Consider the following 24,585-nt stretch of genomic DNA (forward strand, 5'->3'; position numbering starts at 1 on the left):
GAAAAGCAGAGAGCTACATTCTGCTATTTTGGTTTTAAGGGATTGGTTATACGTGTGCAAGGAACAGTTCAGGGCTGGCATCTCTCAACTCCTGCTCTCAGACACCGAATCCAAGCCAGGGACTTGCTGATTGCTTAATAGCACCAAGAGCTCTCCATGCACGTCAAGGGCACTGTCAGGCTTCCGCTAATGGCTTTATTAACTTTTCAATTACTGAAGGCAAAAAGTGATTGTCCTCTCCAGCCCTTTGGGCATCTTCTCTTTCGAGAGGCCCCAGCGTCTGTCTTCTGCCCAGCTCCCCTCCTTCTGCTGTGGGGCCATCTAGAGCTGCACTGGAAATCTGATCTCTGGCTGTTCTGCTCTGCTTGCTTTGGAGCTGCATCAAGTGGGGGCAGGATGGGAGGCCCTGCTTGTAGGCTGAACATGTCAGGCACACCCCCCTGACCTTTCATCCAGCACAGCGGCTCTGATAAGTGGGCAGGCCTTGTGCCTGGAGACCCACAGACACACTTGGATGATTCCTACAGAAATCAGTTAAGCAATCTCCTTCCAGAGGCCCAGAGCCCCATTCTGGATGTGAGCCACTGGACGGACGCTGCCTCGCCAGTGCCACAATCATGGCCAACGGGACAAACACATCCTCCCCATACTACAGCTATGAATACTACCTGGACTACCTGGACCTCATTCCTGTAGACGAGAAGAAGCTGAAAGCCAACAAACGTGAGTCGAAACTGGGAAAGGAGGCCAGGCAGAGGCTGGGGGTCCACTGGGAACTCCGGCCTTTTTTCTTCTTATTTACTCTAGCAGATGTCAGGGTAAGCAGCAGTGGGACCATGCACACACAATGAATGGGAGTCAAATTGTGTTTGTAATCTTCTGTAACAAGTTTGTAGTGTTAATCTGCCGCAAAATCAAGAATTTTTTTTTTTTTTTGGTGGGGGAGGGTACCAGGGATTGAACTCAGGGGCCCTTGACCACTGAGCCCCAGCCCCAGCCTTATTTTCTATTTTATTTAGACACAGGGTCTCACTAAGTTGCTTAGCACCTCACTTTTGCTGAGGCTGGCTTTGAACTCTCAATCCTCCTACCTCCCCTCAGCCTCCCAAGCTGCTGAGTTTGCAGGTATGCGCCACCGCACACAGCCACAATATTCTGTTAAGACAGATTCCTTGATCAAGTTTCATTTGTCTGGGGTTCTAATAATCTCAGTGAGTTTCTTCAAATTGCAGCTTGCTTTTTCCATTGTCTCTATTTAGATTTGGGAGAGGTCTTCTCTCTACCTCTAAGATATATGATGTAATTCCTGGGGAAATGCAAACTGGTATATAATCTTCATGGTCTCAGGGAGGATAAACGTGAGTTAACATTCTTTGCTTTTCTCCTGGGTAACTTGGCACTTTGTGGACAATCTGATCTGTCCAGCTACTCAATCAAGATAACAAAGTCAGCCAAGGAAATGAGAATAAGAAACAAAACCCAGGAACAGGGAGTCCACAGAAGGAAACCTGCCCTCTGCCTATCCAGTCAGAAACCTCGGGTTCCTTGGCTATTTCCCACAGTACAATCACGTTGTATCTGTCTCGAAAAGTGAATGAAGTCACCAAGCTTATAGGAAAGCCAAACAAATTAACCTCCAAAGAAATCTTTCTTAAAACAGTTTTCTTCAGAAGTCTCAGTTTCTTAGATCAGTTCCAACTTGACTAGAGGGTCACAGAGGCAAACCCTAGGATGGAGGAGAGCTTTGAACCCACAGAGACTTGCTCCTCTAGGAATTATGACTCCTGTGTAGGTCTCCGGTGCTTCAGTCTTGGTGTCTAATCTGAACTTAATTTCTATTTTTTTCTAGAAAAAGAAATGATGGGTTAGACAAAAATACCTCCCACAAGAATGCTTAAACCCGGAATAGGTCACTGTTGCATTTTGTCCTGGGGCCCAGGCCAGAAGATGGAAGTCCCCAGAAGGGGGTCACCTGGTCTCCAGGCCAGTTAGCTGGGATCTGCATCTTAGCCCCTCGCCAGCTGCGTGGCCTTGGGCGGGAACATGACTAAGGCTGGCCAGATTCAAGAGGAGAGAATCAGGTTCCATCTGTCAAGGGAAGAAGTGTTGAAATTCTGAGACAGTCTCTAATTCCCTTGGGGTGGGGAGACAATGGGATAGGGCAGGTTTCCAATTCTCTCTGTAACGTTTTAATTCTGGGTTTGTTTTTTTGTTTGTTTGTTTGTTTTTTGAAGCATCTGGATCAAATATGGCAACATGTTTAAGGGATACATAGATGTTGTCATTTTCTTCTATATTTTATCTATGTCTGAAATATTGTATTATTCAATTTTTTGAGATATATTTTTCAAGGTTAATAGGCTCTTAGTAAAAGATTCATACAATAAAACACTTTACCCCAACATTGAGGGGAAAAAAAAAACAATGTTAACATTTCCATGCCAACTAGGGTATGTCTGTGTCCCTGTCCCCCTGTGAACATGTATGCACACACACTCGTCACACACTCGCTCGCTCACACACTTGCTCGCTCACACACTCCTGCTCTACACACTGTGTCTAATAGCTTCGTTCCAGACACTCCTGAGGGAAAGCCCAGAACTTTCCCGCATCAGCCCTCTCCTCCCAGAGCCTGTCTGTGACTGCATCAGGCAGGGGGCCCTGTGCATGGGCAAGGGCCGTCCTTGCTGTCAGCTGGGGAGGACAGGACCTTGAGTTTGTAGAAAGCTATGCTGTCTGCTAGTGACGACAGCTTTATGCTCTGGGTGGTTTGAAAGAGTTTAAATATTTTGATGCAGTCCATTTTGACAGAAACCATTTTTCTTTGGGTGGGGGGTGTTCAGGGGTTGAACTCAGGGGCACTCAACCACTGAGCCACACCCCCAGCCCTATTTTGTATTTTATTTAGAGACAGCGTCTCACTGAGTTGCTTAGGGCCTCGCTTTTGCTGAGGCTGGCTTTGAACTCACAATCCTCCTGCCTCAGCCTCCCGAGCCTCTGGGACTGAGACCCTCTTCTTGACTGAGGGATTACACATAATATGAGACTTATCATCCCAACTACTCGGGAATCCAGCTCAGCAGCAGCAGGTACCCTCACATTAGTGCACACCGTGACCGCTGACCATCTCCAGAAAGCCATCCTTTCCCAAATTGAAACTTGGTACCTGTTAAACCTCCCCTGTCCCTGGCCACTGCCACCCTACTTTTGTCCCTGTGGATTTGACCATGCCAGGGACCTGTTGTGACTTACTGTTTGTGCATCTCTGACTCACATTGATGCCCCACTCCCCAGTGCAGTGGGATTTGGAGTCAGTGTCCTTGGGAGTGATTAGGTCATGAAGTGGAGCTCTCAAGAGGGGACTAGTGTCCTTGTAAAAGACCGGGGGGATCTCTTTCTCTCTCTCCTTCTCTCCCCCACCCCACACTACGGGGGAACGTAACCAGAAGAGTCCTTACCAGGCACTGTCCACATTGATCTTGGACTTCCCACCTTCTGGAACTATGAGAAGTGAATTTCTATTATTTAAGCCACCCAGACGGTGGCGTTTTAGTCATAGAGTCCACACTAACCGAGACAGGCCCTTACAAGTGGAAACATAGGCTATTGTCCTTTGTGACTGGCTTTTCTCACCTGGCATAATTCACGGTAACAAGGACCGCCCTTGCAGCAGGCCATGTTTCCCGTTTGTAGAGGCCTGTATCAAAAGGAAAGACATTTTGAAAATAAACCACTTGCAGCAGTCACCACCACAAACGTTACCTTGAGCTCAGTCGTGTGTGGACACCAGACACACACACCCCCACAGCAGGGTGCTGTAAAGCAGGCTGGCTGGTCTTCAGCGGGGACCATTCGTGGTGGCAGAGGGGATGGGGAATCCCCTAACCACAGGAACAGTAGCCACAGAGACTTGGCCACCAGAGCGATGAACTGGCATGGGAGCTCGCATGGACCTCTCTGGCCGTCTTATCAGCTGTCCTGCTGCCACTGTTCTGCTTAGCCGGGGCTGGTGCCTCCTCCCCCAGCGCCTTTCCTCCTCAGCCTTGTCCAAATGAACAGGACCCGACCCCTTTGCCCTCTGGCCACCAGCCAGTCCCTCCACCCTGGTTGCCAAACTCCTGCCCCCTCCCCAGCTCTCCTTCTCTGGGTCCCTGTGGTCAGGCTGTGCACCATCGTCGTCTTCTGGAACTGTCTCTTCAGAAAACGTCAATCCACAACTCTCACAGGCTGTGTCCCTGTCCCCACCCCGGCCTGTGACTCTCGTCTTCATTTCCATCTCCATCTTCTCTCCTCGGTTGTTGGGGTCCAAAGGCTTGGGTCCTCCCCAGATCCACGTGTTCAAACCCCCAACAGGATGTGATGGCATCAGGAGGCAGGGCCTTTGGAAGGTGACCAGGTCATGAGGGAGGGGACATCATGAGCGGGATTGTGTCTGTATAAAGGGATGAAGAGTCAGGAGTTCCCCCTTCCACCAAAGGCACGTTCTCCCCACACCCTCCTCCTCCAGCCACACCCTGCCCACCCTCAGCTGCCACTCACTGGATCCATGAGGGGTCAAGGCTCTCACAACCCAATCCCTTCACGCCAAACCTTCTTGCCCTGTCTCATTCATGAGCTTTTGGGAGACACCTCACATCCAAGCCATAACAGCCACCCAGTTTGTGCATGTTGGTGTAGAAGCGCAAACAGACCACACCGGCCCACTGGCCCTCGAATGTACGCTGGGCTGTCCTGGTTGTACCTCAGCAGGTTCCTCCTCCTGGGCACCTGGGCACCTGGAAACTGTCTCCTAATTCTGCTCTTTCTCTCCAAGCCGCCCAAACACGATCAGCTGCCCAAACCTGCGTCTTAGAGAAGGTTAGAAAATGTCCTGACTCTGGGCACCTAGCTAATCACAGCCACCCAGCTGGTGGCCCTCGAGCACGGAGGGCCCAGGTCCTCGGTGTCACTGTATAGACTCAGCTGTTGGCCCTCGGCCTTTCCCTGTCTCTGCCTTCCCCAATGAGCCTAAGCCCCCTCTTACTTGGGGCATTCCCTCTGAAACTTGGACTTATAACTTTAGTTTTCCATTCTCTCCAATGAAACCCACTTCCTCACCACACCAGAAACGCACGGTAGTTTTTCCTACCTTTTTACCTTTGTTCACGTTTAATTCAACCATCAAAAAAATCTGCTAGACATTGCGCCGGGAGCTGGTGGTACAAGAGAAAAATAAATTCATGCCCTGGATTTTTTCATTAGCTTAATTTTATTACTCTCACTTACTTTTTGATTACGTATTTCCACGTAGATCATCATGACATTCCTCTGCCAAATGCTTCATTAGGAAAACATAAGAAAATAATATTAGTGCACCTGCAGCATTTCAGTGATTATTTCTTAGTGTCACTTACTACTCAGCTGTTACAGTTTGGATCTTGAATGTCACTCAAAGGCCTGTGTGTTGAAGGCTTGGTTTCCAGTCTGTGGCATTAGTGGGAGGTGGTAGAATCGTTAGGAATTGGGGTCTAGTGGAAGAAAGTTAGGTTACTGGGGACATCCTCTTGAAAGAGATACTGGGAGCCTGGCCCTTTCCTGTCTTTATCTTTGCTTCTCAGCTGTTCCATCATGTGTTCCTGACACACTGCACTGTGCTGCCACAGGCCTACAGCAACAGAGCCAAGCAACCAAATATTAAAACGTCTGAAATTGTCAGCTAATACAAACCTTTTCTCTTTTTAAGTTGATTATCTCAGGTATTTTGTCACAGTAATGGAAAGCTGACTAACACATCAGTCTAGATTCAACTTTCCCCATATGTGCTTATGAGCTATTTTTGACCAATCCACATGGATGGATAGCATCTGGTTGTTATGTTCCTTGAGTCTTTTTTTTTTTTATTCTAGAGGGGGCCTTTTTTGTAGAGGTCACTGATTTGATGGAGGTATCAAAAAGGCTACTCTGTATTTATCTTCATCATTCCAGTCAGGAGGGAGATACCCTTAATAACCTACTAATCCATTAATGGTGTTGCACTGGAGATTTGTAAAGATTGTCTGTGGAGCACAGAGAAGGATTCCCACAAGGGAAAGTCAGAGGTCTGGGGATTGATGATCCCAAGGGCAAAAGTTATCTTCCTAGAGAAGGTGAGTCCCATGGGATCAACAAGGATGTGCCTGAATTTAAGATAAAGGGCTTTTCCAGGGTTGAGAACAGTTACACTCCCATGGACAAAGTAGGTGTGTCCAGGAGGATGACAAGTGAGTTCTTTTTGTATAACAGAGTTGAGAGCTGTAGGCCACACGGGGGCTGGATGTCACGGGCCAGTCTCAAAGGACTTCCCATCAGCCATAGGTGTCATCTAACACTGTAGACAGGGAAGGGACAAGATCTAATTGGCTTGCTATACATATTCCTCTGGTGAAAATAGAAAGTTTGATGGTGGATAACACCTGGGCAGGTGACGTAGTGGGGCTGGAAATTTAAAGTTGATAATAGTCTTTCCCTTGGGAGCTGACTGTCCAGGAAGCAGAGGCCAACTTACGTTAAGTATGCTACGGTGTTCTGAATTGGAAATGAACATAGGGGTACCAGGGTCCAGAGAGGCGCAGCCAGGTACTCACAGAGTGGAACTTAAAGCCCAGGTTCCAAAGCCTCCAGGTCTCTCCCCACGGTACTTGGAGTGAGAGTGGCAAATTCTCAACAGACTCCATGCTCCAGGGAATAGGAACCCGGCCCACATCTGGAGTGAGGCCTGATACATATAAAGCATGCAATAAATCTTTGTTGGATAAATAGAAACACGTGTGTGGCAGGCAGCTCCTGTATGTGGTCTTAACTTTCACAATGAATGTCTGTGTCAATCACTGACCTACTGCTTCTCGGCTCTGAATACTGGGGAGAGATACATTGATAATTGACACCGAAAATATGCCCCTGTGACAAATGACAGGATTCCTTTAAGCACCTCTCCTTAAAGGAAGCACAACGTGCATTTCACAGGTCCAGGATCAGGAGGGGCAGTGCAGAGGGCAGGGCTGGGCAGGAGTCAGCAGGGTGGGCAGGAATACATCTGGTGAAGCCACTGGCTGGACCCTGGACCCCTGACATCTTGCAGCCTCAGTGTGGCAATAACCACTGTGTGGCCGTCTCAATGTGGAAACCACAGCCCTGTGTGGCCCCCACATAGCCACCTGTGGTCTATGATACACCATCAGACAGACTCCCGCTGAACACCCAGCCCCCCCCCCACTGTCACTCTAGAAGGTTGTCTGTGGTTGGTCCCTCAGCTCCAGACTAGCTCAGGCCTGGCAAAGCCAACCAACATCTCTGCTATCTGGTGGCCAAACTACACCTTCTCTGAAGAGGTCTGAAGCCCTCCAAGGTTTGTCTCACATAGAATCTCATTATCTATGTGTTTTGTACTCTTTTTTTTTTCTTTTTTTGCCCTATGCATCAGTCATCTTCATGTAACTATAACAAAATACCTGAAGCAATTAACTTATAAAGAGAAAAATTTATTAGGTTCATGATTTTGGATGGTTCCATCTACGATCAGATGACACCATGGCTTTGGGCCTCTGGTGAGGGCAACAGATGGCAACGACAGGGAGCACCTGGTATGACAACCACTTACATACCATGAGCCAGGAAACAGAGAGAGGAAGGGGTCAGAGTCCCACAGTCCTCTTTGAGGGAATGTCCCCAGTAACCTAAGGACCTCCCACTAGGCCCCATCTCCTACAGGCCCACAGCACCTCTTAAGAGCACCACACTGAGGACCAACTTTTTAATGGGTGGGCCTTTGGGAGACACTATCCATATTCAAACCATAACAATATCGTGTTTTAAATGGCTTGACTTACCAATGTCATGTTTTCCCAGGTCATTCAATATTCTTGCACAAAATCTTTGTAAATGGCTTCATGATGTTCTCCAAGTTTGGATATATAGGGTGTTTTTAAGATTTTTCCTATTAAAACCATTCATCCTAAGGAGAGAAAACTTCTACCATTGTTGGGTATCAGTGAAGATGTCCTATAAACTTCTGTTCTCGGTATTTGAATTCCAGTAAGTTTACTAAAAATACAAAACTGGACATCTTTATTATCCATACTCTGTGGTACCTCTGTCCCTGTGTCACTTTTATTTTCCCAAATGATCAACAAAAGCTGAATCAGGCAGTCTCAGGAAGGGACCAGGCTTCCATAGTCTCCTTTGATGGCTTCAGAGGTAGGGTCAGGTGCACCCAGGCAGGGGGCATCATAGACAGCAGGTGACTCTCCTGCTGATACATTCAACTTTCTCTCACTTGGGTCCCCTCCCCAGCCTCAGAAAACCCGGCCCCCCAGTTCTGCAGGCTTCTCTGTAGCAGGCACATCAAAGACAGGAAGAAGCTGGGAGAGGAGTCACAGAGCCAGGAGGGCTTCAAGGTGGGGACCAAGAGGCAAAGCTCTGGCTCAGATCTTCTTATGAAAGGTCACCTGGGTCAACTGGTTGAAACATGGCAGACCAGGCTGGGTTTGACTCTTGCACTGAACAGAGAAGGAAACAAAATAGAGGAAAAATACCCAGGACTCATGAGACAAGCAGGAAGGATTTTAAGATTTTTGTGATCGTGCCCATACACTGGAATATACCCCATCATGGTGGGGACGTATAGAAAACATAACATGCTTGGGCCAACCAGGGCTGGGTCCAAGGCCACAGCTGACCTTTCCCAGGGAAAGCTCAAAACCTGGTGTGATTCTGTTCACAGGCACTTTCAGCCTTGTGATTTTCGACATGGCTTCTGGTTGTTTTGTGGAGAGAAAAAGGGTCTCCCCAGCTGTTAACAAGGTGGAACACGCAGATTCGATTACTGAGACCCTGCCTGAATTGACGAACTGTATGTTTGACTGCCTGTGCCGCTCAGCTTCGAGGAAAACCAATCCCATATTCCAGTTTTATAGTAACAAAACAGATTTTCTAACAAGATGTGCCTCCAGCTCCCGGGCTAAAGCTCTGGAGACAGCAGCGATATGGCTGGGCTCCCCTTTAGGAGTGTGGCTGTGTTGCTGGGCTCTCTACTCTTGGGTCCGTCCATATGGTGCCTCTCTTTAATTACGGGTTAGGAGGGACGTGTCATAGTTCATATTGAGGCCTGTTGATGCGCGGCCTCTGGCAGCTTAGTAATGTGGCCTGCTCATCTGCTACTCCAAGAGCTGGGAGCAGCAGAAGGAAAACACACCAATAATCAATCTCTTCTGAACACAAAGAGTCTCTTCTGAGTGCAAAGAATTCAAGGAACAGACTGAACCAAGTCCGGCCTACAACCTTCCTCGCATTCAGAGTAATGTTTCAGGGCCCGACTTTACCATGGCCTCAATCTCTTCAGCCAGTGGTGCATCCCCTGGGCGTGACACAGTAGTGATTTTCAACCCAAGAAGACCCAATTTTTTTCCGGGCGCAATGGCTCCCACCTGTAATCCCAGAGGCTCGGAGGAGAGGATCCTGAGTTCAACGCCAGCCTCAGCAATGGCAAGGCACTATGCAACTCAGTGAGACCCTGTCTCCAAATAAAATTCAAAATAGGGCTGGGGATGTGGCTCAGTGGTTGAGTGCCCCTGAGTTCAATCCCTGGTACTCTCTACCCGTGGAAAAATTGGAAAAAAAAAAAAAGAGAGAGAGAGAGAGAGAGAGAGAGACCCAAGTTTTTAGTTCTGCAAATATTTCAGTGGAAACTAATGCAAGTTCATTAAAATGGAAATGGTTGGAAATCAATCTAAAGCTTATATATCCTTTACATATGTGTGTGTGTGTGCGCGTGTGTGTGCATGCACGCCTGTGTGTGTGTGTTTCTTTTGGGGGGGGCACCAGAGATTGAACTTGGTGGTACTCGGCCACAGAGCCACACCCCCAGCCCAATTTTGTGTTTTATTTAGAGACAGGGTCTCACTGAGGTGCTTAGCACCCTATCGTTGCTGAGGCTGGCTTTGAACTCGTGATCCTCCTGCCTCAGCCTCCCGAGTCTCTGGGATTACAGGCATGCACCACCACACCTGGCCCTTTATATATTTTTCACATAGAAGAAAATATATATATTTTCAAACACTGTAATCACTCACCTATTACTTTCCTCAAAAGAATAGAAAACTCTAAAATCATAATATTTATTTCAAAGGCACCATAGAAGTATATTTATTGATCAATTTATGATTTTTATAGGTGTCCTATACATAGGGCAGCAGGATATACTGGCTTAAAGAGATACCAGAATGTTTACCTCTGAATAAATTTGTGTTGAAGTGCCCTCTAGGAGGAGGTGCAGCTGCTGAATGATTCTGTTATTGCTCAAAACTTTCTTTTAACCCTTTTTAATGACACAGCACATTCCATGAAATAACTATGGTGGTAAATTTTTTATATCTTTTGAGAATGGATTGCTTCCTGGAAATACTTTAGATATACTCAAAAGTAAATCAGATAAATGAAATGGGTGATTAAACTGATTGATGTTTCTAGGAGTCAAAATGCAATAAGATCTCATAATGTAGCAAATTGTGTGTTTGTGTGTGTGTGTGGGTGTGGGTGTGTGTGCGCAGTGATCTACAAACTAGCCCTTGAAAGTAATCTTAACAGAGGAGTCCTGTAAATTCTTGATCAATAAATGAATTTTAGGAAATTTCTCTCTCTGTGACAGTGGGAGGGTGCCTATTTTGAAGGTCAGCCTTCACTTGGGTTTTTGGTCCTGGCGTTACCAACTCCATTTTTTCACTGACTTGGAAAAGGACGTTGATGATGGCTGGCAGAGTAGCTGATGAAACAGAAGTTGATTTCTCTCTTATGTAAAAGTCTGCCAGACTGGGTTGGTGAATGAGCTCCATGAAATCCTGGGGAACCAGCTTCTCCCCAGCTCATTACGCTGCCATCCAAGGCACATCCCTCAGGTCCCAAGCCAAGCTCCTACTCACATCCACGATAAGTAGCAAAATGGCACGGAGGAATAAGAAAGGACACAAGGGACCAGAAGTCTAGCAGTCTCTGGAGGAAGGGTTCCTCTCACATCTCCTTGGCCATAACCTTATCAATGGTCCTGTCTGGTTGAAAAGGAGGCTGTGAGATGTAGTCTCGCCCCAGGCAGCCATGTGCCCACTGGAAAGCAAGGGTCCATCACAATGGCGGCACACAGAAGCGGACAGCCGGACCAACAGCCATCAGTCTGGGCCATAATTACTTTGGCTCATACCTTACACTTTAGTGAGCTTGAAGGAAGCAGTACTATCACTTGCAGCAAAACCCTCTGAACAGAAACAATAATTTTAGTTCTATTTATAAATCATTTCACATCATTGAACAAGAAACTGCGCCACGTGCATTACACATACACATCACTCTGTTTAATCCTCCCAACACCTAATCTAATAGGTACTGTCATCCCACCTTACAAGTGAACAGATTCAGAGATGGGAAAATCTCGGATTGCCTGAGGCGACACAGCTAAGGAATGGCCCTCAGAATTGGAACTCAAAGTTCCACACCTCCAAAGTTGGGCTTTTGTCACACCGTCATTCCCCCAGTAAGAGGAAGATCTTGAAGTGGATCTCCTAGGCCTCCAGGACCCAAATGTCAGTAGCTAAAGCTGAGATTGAGTGGTTTTCACGCAACAAAACTGAAGTGCCCACCGAGTAGGAAACTTAATGGGGGTCATTTGTTAGGACCAAGTTCGGAGGAGAAATCCCTCAAGGCGAAGCAAATGGAAGCCAGGCCATGTCACCCAGAGCCTTTTCTTGTCACTCCACTGTTGATGTCTAATGCTTCTCATTCCACCACTGTTTACCAGGAGACCAAGGAGGGAAAAGAAAAGGGGGGAGAGGGGAGGGAGGAAAGGAGAAGAGGATGGGGGGGGGAGAGAGAAGGAGAAACAGAGAGGGAGGAGAGGGACGAACAAGAGGGGACAGGGAGGTGGCGAGGACAGGAGGGGAGGAGAGGGAGGAAGTTTTCCATAAATGGGCCAGTTTCACCATCAAGCCAGCCTGGGACTCCTTGAGAAAACAACCCGTGGATGTTAGAACCTCCCCAAACTGGGAAATGACAGTTTTTGCTCTTGAACAAAATGTTCTCTCCCAGCACTTGGAGAAAAGGGCTTGCATTTTTTTGGTTGCCTTTTTTTCAAAAGAACACGATGAAAACAAATTTAGTACAGAAAATAAGGAGTGGCTACTGATCATCTTTCGGTGTGGCAAAAATTTAAATCTCACTCATCTGAACACACTGTGCTTTGAAAGGTGAAGCCTCATTTCCCCTCAGTATCTGGGGATAGTGACAAGAACTGAGGCAGATGAGGGTGAGCCTGAGAGAAGGGAGCGCTCGGCTGTTGAAATCTGTTTCCTAAGAGTCCTGGCAGAACTCACCTGGGGGTGAACGACCTCAAATCCTGCACTGTTTTGATGGAGGAGAAAAAAGCATTAGTGTCCGCAGAAATCTAAAATATCCTTACTGAATACAATCTCAAGCCAAATTTTCAGAAAAAAAACATGCACTTTTGTACTTGGAAAGCTATGAAGTAAATGGCAGCTCTCTGGGAATGGAGAATTAATGCCCAGTGAGCTGGCAAGTCCTCGAGCTCTGGACACGTGGTGTCATTTCTACTTTCTAGGAGTCCAGGGGTCCCCCAAGCAGCTTAATGTTCTTGGGTGCCACCATGGGCTTCTCAGCTCAAGGAGAGATAGAAAAGACGTGAGAGCCAGCCTGGTGTTTGGCATCCATCCTTTCCTGGAGTGTAGACCCCGAGTGGCTGATGTGTCACCAGCCAGTAGGCTCCTGATTCCTATTGTAAGTGCGGCAGCTTTTCATGAGAACTTTTTTTGTTGTTGTTGTTCTTTTGGTAACAGGGATTGAACCCAGGGGCGCTCAACCACGGAGCCAGCCCTGTTTTGTATTTTATTTAGAGACAGAGTCTCGCTGAGTTTCTTGGGGCCTTGCAGAGTTGCTGCGGCTGGCTTTGAACTCGCGATTCTCCTGTCTCAGCCTCCTGAGCTGCTGGAATTACAGGTACGCACCCATTAGACCATTTTCAACGTTAATGGTTAGGGTCCAGGATCACTCATAATTACAAGTCCTCCGTTTCTCCCTCTACCTTCTGAGTTGTGGAGGGCAGAGATGACCCCCTGTACTCAGGTACCACCCCCCTACATGCATAGATTCAACCAATCAAGACTGAAAATGCTTGAAAAAAATCCCATCTCTATTAAAAATGTGCAGACTTTCCTCTTGTGCTTATTACCTGAACAATATAATTATTTACTATATAATTTGATATAAATTTATTATATGGTAATATATATTTATTATATAATTACTAAATGCTATTATAGGATTAAAATTGTACTGGGTATTGTAAGTAATCTGGAGATGATTCAAAGTGGATAGATAGCATGACGTGGGTTGATGGTATACAAATACTGTGCTACTTCAGATAAAGGACTGGGCATCCAAGGATTTCAGCATCTATAGGGGGTCTGAAACCAGTCCTCCATGCATTTCAAGGAATGGTGATTCCATCAGTCACACCTAGAGCTCCACCTCCATGTCTGTTTGGCTCACAAATCTCTAGCACTCCATTCATTCCTTCTGTTGCTTGTTCTTTCTCCCATTCATTTGTTCACCCATTAAATAATCATCCAGGAAAAAAGAAAAAACCCACCCTACTGGTAGCAAACGGTTCCCCAGCAACTTACACCATCTTCTTGACCTGGAGCTCCAGAGAAAGGCACCACCTGCCCCGCCAGGTCCTGCCGGGTCTAGAAGAGCTGGTCCTGCCGGGTCTAGAAGAGCTAGGCCTGTTTCTGGGTTTCCCTTTGCTGGAGCATAGTGGCTGCAAAAGGGTTTCTTCTCCCTACACTGCCCAGAGGTGAGCTTTTCCACCTGAAAAAGGAGACTACTTCCCTAGTCCCTGACCTGGGCAGGTTGCCCAGGGAAGGCCTCAGCTGACCACCTCAGAGCACCGAGGCCTTGGCCCTCCATGGACACCACAGCCCAGGGCACATCATCCTCTAGGTCTCTGCCTCATGGGGCCTCTGACACCACTCCCCATGAGGCTGGTCACCAAGGCCATGGAGCTGCCCACAGCCCTTTCTTCTCCCTTCCCAGGGAGAGAAGGAAGAAAAACCAATCCTTGAGGACCACTCCTCTGAGTAGCAATATCTAAGAAGCAGATCTACAGGGTGTCGCAGGATTGTATTAACTACTTTCCTTCAACAATCAGCTAATTACCCAGTGGCTAGTTGCCCTGGAAAAAAAAAATGCCTACTTCCCTGCTTTACTGTTCTTTCCCAAGGTCTTTCCTGGAAAACCTTCCGTAGGCCAGTGGCTGAGAGGTGAGACTAGAGAACAGTTCCACTCAGGGCCATAGTGCGGTACCTGGACTCCCTGTTTCCCCTCACTGTTGGTTATGGTTGATGGCAAACTGACCTCAAGAACATCCTGTTCCTCTTGCAGATGCTATTGTCATCGCCTTTTGGGTGAGCCTGGCTGCGTTTGTGGTGCTCCTCTTCCTCATTCTGCTCTACATGTCCTGGTCGGGGTCCTCACAGATGAGGTAAGTGGGAGGGGGAGGGCATTCTGGGAACTCAGACGCTAAAGAGCAATGGCATAGAGTATTGATGCAGCAGAAGAGGAACAGAGGGCCGAGTCCAACCACAACATGACGGACAGTTGTGCACCACATAACAAGGTGTTCTTCAACAAAGAAAGGTGGTGGATCCATGAGAGTATATCTCCTGGTTATCTGGTAGACAGTCTAGTGTGTGTTGAGTACTCTCTGAGGATTGCATGACAATAAAACTGCCTAATGACCCACTTCTCCAAATGTGTCCCCATGGTTAAGCAACTTGACTATGCCTTAAAGACATCTAAGTAAAAGAAGGCAGACACAAAAGATGACGTATTGTGTGACTCCATTTATGTGAAATGTCCAGAATAGGCAAAATCCATAGAGATAGAAAGCAAATTGGTGGTTGTCTAGGGCTGGAGAAGGCAGGGGAAGCGAGGGATTGCTTATGGGTTCCTTTGTGGGGGATGATAAAACTGTTCTAAAATTAGATTATGGCCACAGATGCACAACCCTGAATTATACATTTAAGTGGGTGAACTTTACCACATGTAAAATATATCTCAATTCAGTTTAAAAAGGTAACAAAATGATACCATGTGCCCCTTAAGTGTTGCCAACCAGATTAACAGGAAAATGCAACCTTAGATGAGGCACTGTGAGTACTATCTCCTATTGAATCCCGTATGTGTGCCTCAGTGTCGGTTGCATTGGAGACAAAATCTAGGAGCTTCAAGCAGTAATTAGAACCCAGCTCATCTGAATCTTGCCTCATGCTAGTCAACTGGCCTGCAGGCTGATGGGATCAGGGTGGGCAATGGACCCAGTGAAAGCCCATCTAGAAGCTGGCCGGTGGCTGTGTGGCCTGTCTGATGCCCAGTTTCAAATTTGGAATCAGGAACCCAAGAGATGGACTAGGTACGATGGCTGCGGCACTGAGTGGTCCAGTTGGACGACTGGGCTGTGCACCTCTGTGGACCATGACAGCCATATGGGTAGTCCTTGAGGAGCAAGACCACTCAAAACTCCAGGAGCTAGCCAGCAGAGACGGGCAGAGCTGCTGCTGAGATAGGAAGAGAGGAGGGGTCTTGGTGCCCCTAAAAGAACCAACCCCTACACCTGATGGGGTCCCTGGTCAGCTCCTGTGAGGAACCTGTGGACTGATGCATTGTAAAAGGGCCTCTGTTTCTCTCCCGCCCCCCATTTTACCTCCCACCCTGCCCTCGGATGCTAATTCCCCCTGTCTACACTCACCAGGTCATTTCTGGCTGGGAGGCAGGGACTAGTTTTGTGTGTGTGTGTGTGTGTGTGTGTGTGTGTGTGTTGCTGGGGATTGAACCCAAGACCTTGTGCATGTGGAGCACTCTACCAATTGAACTACATCACCAGCCAAGGGACCAGCTTTTGAGCAGTGAAGAAATCCCTTCTTTTCTTTCAAAATTTAGAACTCATATTACATTTAAGCATATTTTACCCTGAGACACTTGGGGATAAACTAAGGAAATCACTTTTCTTTTCTGCTCCTCTGAGGTGTCTTGCAGCAGGCCCTCCCTATGCCTAGGAAACTTTGCAAGGATTGCCTGTAATCCTCCTGGTGGAAAGTCCCCTGGTCTGGGGGGCACACCGGGGCCTCTACAGAGCCCAGTGCCAGTGGACAGCAGTCTTTGGGCTACAGTTTTACAGGGGCGAATTCATGTTGTTCAGCCCTCACGGCACCATGTAACAGACACGGAATACCCAGGGCAGCAAAGACGATCCTTAGTAAGATTTAGGAATGAGAGGTGCTCCCCGAGGAGTCACTCTTTCCATGTAGAAGAAAGGAATAAAGGAAGAGAGGAAGAAATGAAAGGCTGTCTTATGCTGAGGTTTCTGAAATGAGGGGCCTCTACCTCCATGGGCTCCTGTCCTGTGTTCTTCATCTAAGTGAACATAATAGCACATTGAAACTTGACCTCTAGCTTAGGCAGCGGCCCCCACATGCCTCACTTCACCCTGATGATACCTGTAGGGCACCTACTATCCTATTTTGTGGAAGATACCCAAGCCAGGTGGGAAGTGGTGGCTGGGGCACATGCCAGGCAGCGCGTCCACTGCCCCTACACCTCTGGGCAGAATACAGGGAGGATGGACTTCTTATCTCAGATACAAGTTGGCTTGGGTATGGATCTAAGCAGAGCTTATTCATACCAGTGGCTGAATGGAAGGTGAATCTGCTCTAGGCCCCTGGAAATGAGATCAAGAGGAAGTAACCTTGAGGGAGAGACTGAGGCCTCCTTCCTGACAAAGCACTTCCTGTCTTCTCAGAAATCTGTAATGGATTCAGTGACCCCTCCCCTACTCCATGGGCCTTCCCTATGGCCCTGGGCAGGCACGATGACGGGTGACAGGAAGGCAGCACAGGTGAGAAATGCTTTCGGCCAGCTCCTTTGATGTCTCCCATTTGCTCTGTCCACAGGACCGGCCCCCAGCATCACCAAATGTGCCCATGGAATCACAGCCTCAACCTCCCCTCCTGCCTTAGGAGGGCCTCCCACGGGGCAGTAGAGACACCAGGAAGCAGAGCTGGGGCTGAGTAGTGGCTACAGCACGAGAGTCCCTCTGCCTCATCCCCGTGGTTCCCACAGATCTCCTCTGGGAACAGGACCTGGATGGGTGTCCCCCTGACATCAGGATCAAGTACAGTGAGCCTGGAGACAAAACCTCTCAATTAACCACAATCATGGCTGAGTGAACTGGTAATGCTGAACCAACCTGGACACACATGTTGCCTTTTCAAAGCTTGTTTACATGTAGCAGAAAGTGATCAGGTCAACGACTCTATCAGGAGGCACATCATGAGCATCTGTCAAAGACTTGCATATGGCTCCTCTGGCATAGAGAAGTCATCACAGACATGGCTGATTTTATTTACCATACTTAATCTGCTCACTTCTTACTTTGGCTTTAAGAGGAGTAGCAAAATAAAATATGCATGAATTAAAAGTCCTTACTGACCCCTACCACTGTGCCTGCCCCTCTGTGAATACTGCCTGCGTGCACTTGATCCTTCCACACCTTTGTTAGGACACTGGGGAGGCCTGCAGAGTACTCGTGTGTCCTCCACTACTAAGATGTGGTGGCATCTCCTTTGCCAGCCAGCTGGCCAGGTCATGTTCTCCTCCTCAGTTTTTCAACACAGTGCCCAAGAGGTCTCCCCTGCAGGGAGGCAGTGCCTGTGCCCAAGGGGAGCAAAGCAGACTCCATGTTCACAGAGGGCCTCAGCCATGCTGAGGCTGGCAGGTGGAGTCCCACTCCAGATGCCACTTGTGCCCATGGATCTGAGATCCCCGAGCTTCTAGTCCTCTAGTACCCTGCATCACTGGCCTGGAGAAGAGGCAGAATCATGCAACAAGGTCCTAAAAACCCACTTGTGCCACCCAGAACTTTTAGGTAACGAGTTGGTGAGTTTTAGTTTTAAAATAATTTTTTTTTCCACAGGAGTATTTAAAATACAGCTGTCCTTTGAAATCCTTGGGGGTTGGTTCTAGAACCCCTCAAGGAGGCCAAAATCTACAGAGGCTCAGGTTGCTTCTGTAAAATGTACTTGCATATAACTTACTTATATCCTCCCATACTTGTGATACCTAACAGTGCAAATGCTAGGAAACAGCTTTTCCACGGGGCTGTTCAGAGAATGACAGGAAGTCTGTACATGATCAGTACAGATGCAATTCTTAGCTGAATTCGTGGTCCAGGAACCTGCAGATCCAGAGAACTGGCTGTACTTATGGTTCAGTATTTTGAGTTATAGGTCTTGGTAAAGACCTTGTACAATCTATTCTCTACAAAGTGAGACTCTCCTCCACCCTAGTGACGAGAAATTGGTTCCACAGGGTGAGGGCCAGGTATGGCCTTCCTAGACTTGGGCAATATATCCAGAAAGGGAAGAATAGCCTGGTGAGTTGTGGAGATGAGGAAAAGGGGGACACTTGCTAAAAATGTGTCCCCAACTTACTGAGCTGAAACTCAGCACTAAAGTCCCTGTCATCACCTAACACATCTATTTCACTTGTTCTATCACGAATTAGCCACAGAAGGAAAGATCTGGGAGATAGCTCCTCAAAGAAAGTGCAGGGAAAGGAGCCACGTCCCTAGTTGGCAGAGGGTGTTTGGGAAAGCACAGGTGTGCTCAGTAGCCCCAGGGCTGCCCGGCAACCCCACCTTCCCAGGGCTCATGTCAGAGGTGGGCAGGGGTCACTAGGTAAGCTGAGCCTGAGCCCCCCAGCAAAGCTGGGAAGTCAAATCCCACCCATGTTGGAACTTAAGAACGTAGGAGATAGCTGATAACCCGAGGCCTGTGGTGGGGCCAAGGAAGTCCACTCTGTGAGTGGCCCCTCCTCACCTCCCCTAGATGCCTGGGCTGCAGGGACATACCCCAGACCCTGCTCCTCATGAATCAGAAGAAAACTCAGTAAGCATGTGACAGAAGGGTAAGACACAGGTACAGAGGGAACCATGAAGAGAAGGCACAGAAAACGGGGCCTTAGCTGGAACAGTGCTTGCAGAGGCCAACCTGAATCCAAATGTGGAATTTCAACCTCAGAATGGTCTCCAAGAATCCTGCTGTGGCCTCTTTTGATGGGGGAGTGAACAGGAGAGATAAATGGCCTTTGCTTTGTAGACAACGAACTCTTATTTGTGGTAAAAGGACTAAACATAGTAGGCATTATTCTTACTTCAGTTAAAAAACCTTAAGTCATTTAAAACTTACAAAACATTCTAAAAAGAATATCGGTGTGAATGTTTAAGGCAAAACCAAGCCGTTCTCAGTGCTATGTATATTATACCAGACAAATTAGGTAACTGCTTCCCAAGTAACATAACAGCCCCCCAGGGGCCCAGCATGTGTGGAAGAGTCTGAAAGGACCAGACTAGTATTTTGGCTGTGAAATCAATGAGATTTCACATTGACTCTTATTATCTCCAATACCCACTAACATGTGAACCTCCAAAGTCAAATTCTGACCTATAAAATGCAGGTCTCTGGAATAAAATCATCAAAATCAAAGCAAAACACAAAAACATTACAAAAATAGACATTTAATATCAAGAAATTATAACACTCAAAAATCTCTTTGAAATATAACTTTAGAAACATAGGCTGTCATTTCTGTCATTCTTGAGGATTTAATAATAAAATAATCAAAAACACTGCTGGAACTTACGCAGGGTATACAAAATTTTGTCATGACTTCTTACAGACAGAAAACTTCAAATATCTACTTTCATGGTCATCAAAAAATATGACAGACTTTTCAATATCTTAGCTGATTCAATATCCACAAATCTGTTCTGCACTCACAAGCACCCTCGACTTCAGCAGTTTCCAGCAAAACACGAGGCACTCCCAGAGACGAGGAAAGACCTGCCCACCTGGCCCTGATGAGCCTGGTGGCCCTAATGCACCTGAGTCACATGGCTCTGCCCATTTGGTACACATGGTCCCTTGAGCTTATTATTTATTGGTCAGTTAAGTGAAATCCTTCCAACATTTTTCAGAAAACCGAGTTAATGTATTGAACCTGCTGGTTCATGTCTTTCCTGAAACTTGACCCAGCCAAACTTCAGAAGCTGGTGTTCATGCCTCTAAGACAGAGGCAGCAGTGTCCTTGCAGAGCACAATGATGGCCTCCTCTTCACCACCTGCCGTGTCCTCTGCAGCATCACAGACCATTCGAACATGGGCCAGAAGGTTGGCTGGCTGCCGGGTGCCCAGCCAGACATCCTTAACATACAGGGACACGAGGAATGCTGTGGAGGCAGAGAAGAGTCAGACAAGGCTGTGAGGACACGTGCCCATTGGGAGGGAAAGCCAGCCACCCGCCACAGGGCAGCAACACCGGGTGAGCACCTATTCGAAAAATTGCTTTTGTGATGGCTTAATTTTTGTGTTAATCATTTTTATTTTAAACCTTCTGATGAATATGAAATTTTTTTAAATATTTATTTTCAGTTATAAGTGGACACATCTTTATTTTTATGTGGTGCTGAGGATCGAACCAGTGTTTCACACATGGTAGGCAAGCGCTCTACCTCTGAGCCACAATCCCAGCCCATGAGAATATTTTATAAATATAAATAATATAAAAAAGAAGTTACTACAACATAGGTTTCTTCTGCTTTTGAGCACCCACACCTGGAGCCAGCATTGGATTCTGAGAAGCACTTCCCAGAATCATCTAACATCATATCCTCAACCGCCTGAGTGGGGAGAGATGGTCTAATGGGCAGAAAGACTTACTTTTCTGGCTGCAGCCAGGTGAGAGGAAGAGAGTCATCACACTATTGGGTCAATTCACTTGTGTGGTCTGCTGGCTCTTCCCCTCCCAGCTCCCCTCTACATCCCTCAGTGAAAGGGAGCACCCTCCCAGATGGAGGAGGCCACACCTGCCTCCCAAGTCTTCTCACAACCATTAAGCTACGAAATTCCTTCTTCACTCACTCCTGTGTCCCAAATTGTGGGCATCTGCTAAGTGCAAGCACAAACCACGCGCATGCATTTGTGCACTTCTGCAGATGTCCACACTTGTGTGCATGCACACGTACAAGCTTTGCTGTGACATGCAATGCAATCCTCCATTTGGGTGGAGGTCACACATGCTGTGCTATGCAGCATGGAAGAGTCTGAGGTTGCTCCTTTCTCTACCACAAACCTATCACTGGTGTCTCACCTGGGAGCCAAGGCAAAGGCTTCCTCTCCATTTACACTAGGGCCAAATGGCAAACTACTGGCAATCCCCAGAATTGTGGGAGGGGCCACTCAAATACTTTGTCAAAGCACCAAACTGGGAAGTTTCTGGCAGGGCCTAACTGACTCTAAGGGACACAAGCTTCTGCCCAGCCCACTCACACATTCCTTTAGCTTCCAACCAAAGAGCCAGTATTACCTTGTGGGGCTTTGTCTTTCTCATCCAGAGAAGACGTCCACAGAGCTTCCACTGCTTGGTGGAAGGGGCTCTGTACCTGGCCCTGAGCTGCCACCAACTGTAGCATGACCGTGGTGAACAGGTAGGCCACATCCTGTGTAGGACCCACCAGCTCCTCAGCACTGCAGAGGCGGCTGTAGAGCTTAAACATGCTGCTCCTCACAGCACTGTCCCCAAGAAGGTCAGCTACCACCTCTGCATGTGGCAAAATGTGGTTCTTGAGCCAGCCAAGGAGTCCCATAGCTTCTGCCCTGCTGAGCGGGCACTCGCCTACTGACCGCAGCACCCAGCTGACCACCAGGGAGGCAATGGCATACCCAGGACCTGGTGCTTCACTTTCCAGGGTGGTCTGGTCTGCAGGCTCCTGAGCAGGTTCAGATCCAGGGACCACAGGCCCCCAGTAGGTCAGTATGGACCGCAGGAGACCCTTGCATGTCTCCAGACTAGATGCCGTCAGTTCAGGGTTGACCGTAGCCTCTGCCTCTCCAGGCCTTCTTTTCCGGCTCCGCGGGCCTTTGGCTCGGGCTGGCACCATGGGCCTGTTCTTATCCTTGAGCACTTCTATTAATCAAGGAGAAAAACGGCAGTGAGGCTGGGCACCTCCCTCCACACAGATCCTCCTCTAAGGAGAAGGGAGAGGGCAGCTCAGGGTCCCAGGCACGTGGCACTGCTCCTAGAAGCCTTCTCCTACATGACATCCACTGCTATTGCTGTTAATGACAACATTTTCATTAGTGGATGAGAAAAGCCAGGTGCAGTAGTGCACCTGTAGTCCTAGCTCCTTGGAGGCTAAGGCTAAGGTAAAGGAACACTAGAGTTTGAGGCCAGCCTGGGCAACTCAGAGAGACCTCACCTCAAAAAAGAAAAAGAAATACACAGGAGGAAACATAGACCTGGACATGGCAGTGTCACAGTGTGGATCCAGGAGGTCTGGCCAATTTGTTCTCTTGACCCCACATCACAGGGCAAGGTGGGCAAGTAGCTCTTAGCTGCCTCCTACCTGCTCTACAGGTCAGCGTCCTTATACTTGGGGAGGTTAAGTGACTTACTCAAAGGCAAAAGCTACTTAGCAGCAAGGCTGGACTTAAACCCAGGTCTCCCCACTCGCTCTAGGCCTTGAGGCTTTAGATATGCTGCTCACAGAGGGAGGGACTCTGGCTGCTCTGGGTGGACCCAAAGCAGCTTGAGAGCTGTCTTGGGTTCTGACACTTACTCATTAGGTCCCTGAGTTGGCATTTCTCAATAGCTGCTCTCAGGTCTTCCTGCAGCTTAGTGTTTCTTTCGATGATGCTCCACTTATGCAAGAGGATCAGGACATCTTGGGTGGAAAGTACCATCTCATTCACAGTGAATCGGCCCATGTCCTTAAAGGTCTGCAGAACGGTGGCCCGGTATCTCAGCACAGAGTCGAGTGTCTTAAAGAAGCTGATGAGCTGGGTGGAAGCCAAGGTAGGCCTGTTGGGGAGCCGACATTATAGACTGAGCAAAAGCTGCCTCCCTCTCCCAGAAGGACAGCACAGGGCTGGAGTGGCCTTCAATGTCGGTTCACTCAGGAACCAGGTTTCCCTTTACAACAGATACCTAGCACAGCCCCCAGTACACAGAAGAGGAAAAAGTGAGCTGCTCCAGAGAAGGGGAAAAAGAAGACCCAGAGTCTAACCCCTACCCCAGAGGAAGAAAGGTCTGTTTGGAAACCTTAGCTAAATGAGTAGCTGGCAGAAAGCTGAGGAGTCAGGGGCTAGGAGATGTACACGAGTCCACACCAGGGCTGTGCCAATTCTTCTCCATCTCAGGACTATCAGACTCAAGCGAAGAAGGCCCAGGAAGGCTCCAGGACAGCATCACTCCCATGGCTGATGCCTGACTGATAGGCACTGGGAGGAGACACATCTCTCTAAACTCTAAGAAATTTAAAACTAAGTAACATGTATCCCACACAACATTAAAAGTAAAACCATTATTTTAAAGAGCAATTTGTCCTCAGCAACAACTCCTGATGATCCCAAAATGAGAAGCATAGCTGTCTACCAGAGACTTCACTGAATTTGGAACATGAAACAGAATGTCCTGCTCCTTATCAAGCAATGCTTTATACTGAGCATAATCTGTTTGCTACTCATCTTCTAGTTTGTTAGCAGAGTGAAGAAAAGAGCTGCAACAGATGTCCTTACAACATCAACACTTGGTACCAGAATTCTGGTCTGATTCAAACCAGGACATAGCCAGAACCCACCTGTGGCATCTTGGTGTCCTTAGTAACAGGAAAGAGTAGTAAGTGGCACTGGCCACTGCAACCTCAAATAGGCATGTTAGGGGTCACCTGGTGGGGCAGCTCACCTCAGATGCTTCATAAGTGCGACAAGGACATAAAGGAACTCGTTGACCAGGTGCAGGGCGAGCAGCTTGCGGGGCTCGTGGGAGCCGGGCTGGCAGGGTGGCTGGCTGTTCCCCTCTACTCTTTTGTCTCCTAAGTTGGTCACCCACAGTGTATGCAGCAAGGAGATCACATTAGAGAGCAGCTGAGTCTCCAGAAATCTGAAACAAACACAGCAGTGGTCCAGCCCTGCCACATCCTCTCCTGTCGGTCTGTGGAGGTGGGAGGGCAGGATTGCAGAACAGGATATGGTCCTATCTGCTCACCTTCTCAAAAAGCACATCCTCTAAATAAAAACAGGGTGGCCCAGATGCCAACTCAGCTCCAACACAAGCCAGGGCCCCACACTCCTTTCTAACCAGAGGACTGCCCTAAGTCCCTCTAGAAATTCCGGAGAGCTGCACTACACTGTCCCATTTATGATAGCAACCTTCTAAAACTTCAAGGTAGTAGCCAGGAACCAGGAATAATTGGCTAATTAGCCTTTTATTATTTGTGTAATTTTTTTGGGGGGAGGGGTGGGGGATTAAACTCGGGGCGCTCGACCACTGAGCCACATCCTCAGCCCAATTTTGTACTTTATTTAGAGACAGGGTCAAACTGAGTTGCTTAGTGCCTCACCATTGCTGAGGCTGGCTTTGAACTCAATCCTCCAACCTCGGCCTCCCAAGCAGCTG

The 24,585-nt window shown here is 47.9% G+C and overlaps 2 protein-coding genes across 4 annotated transcripts in view; one reads left to right on the top strand and one right to left on the bottom strand.

The window, feature by feature from the left end:
* The first annotated feature begins 288 nt into the window (after positions 1-288).
* On the top strand, positions 289-17,568 carry LOC107136263 (melanocortin 2 receptor accessory protein). The gene is made up of 3 exons (XM_015478444.2): positions 289-723; positions 14,458-14,557; positions 17,025-17,568. Exons 1-3 carry the CDS (start codon positions 618-620, stop codon positions 17,143-17,145), a joined length of 327 nt encoding a protein of 108 aa, XP_015333930.1. The 5' UTR covers positions 289-617; the 3' UTR covers positions 17,146-17,568.
* A 2,060-nt stretch (positions 17,569-19,628) lies between these two features.
* Positions 19,629-24,585, bottom strand: part of Urb1 (URB1 ribosome biogenesis homolog) — a 69,368-nt gene continuing 64,411 nt past the window's right edge. For all 3 annotated transcript variants that reach the window (XM_015478693.2, XM_048803567.1, XM_048803569.1), the window contains 4 exons: positions 23,872-24,069; positions 22,748-22,989; positions 21,496-22,095; positions 19,629-20,359 (listed from right to left, as the gene is read on the bottom strand). In XM_015478693.2, the coding sequence (XP_015334179.1) occupies positions 20,187-20,359; positions 21,496-22,095; positions 22,748-22,989; positions 23,872-24,069 (1,213 nt within the window). In that variant the 3' untranslated portion in view covers positions 19,629-20,186. The remainder of the gene's footprint in view (positions 20,360-21,495; positions 22,096-22,747; positions 22,990-23,871; positions 24,070-24,585) is intronic.

The sequence above is a fragment of the Marmota marmota genome, unplaced genomic scaffold (genome assembly GCF_001458135.2).
Source record: "Marmota marmota marmota unplaced genomic scaffold, marMar, whole genome shotgun sequence".
NCBI classification, from domain to species: Eukaryota; Metazoa; Chordata; class Mammalia; order Rodentia; family Sciuridae; genus Marmota; species Marmota marmota.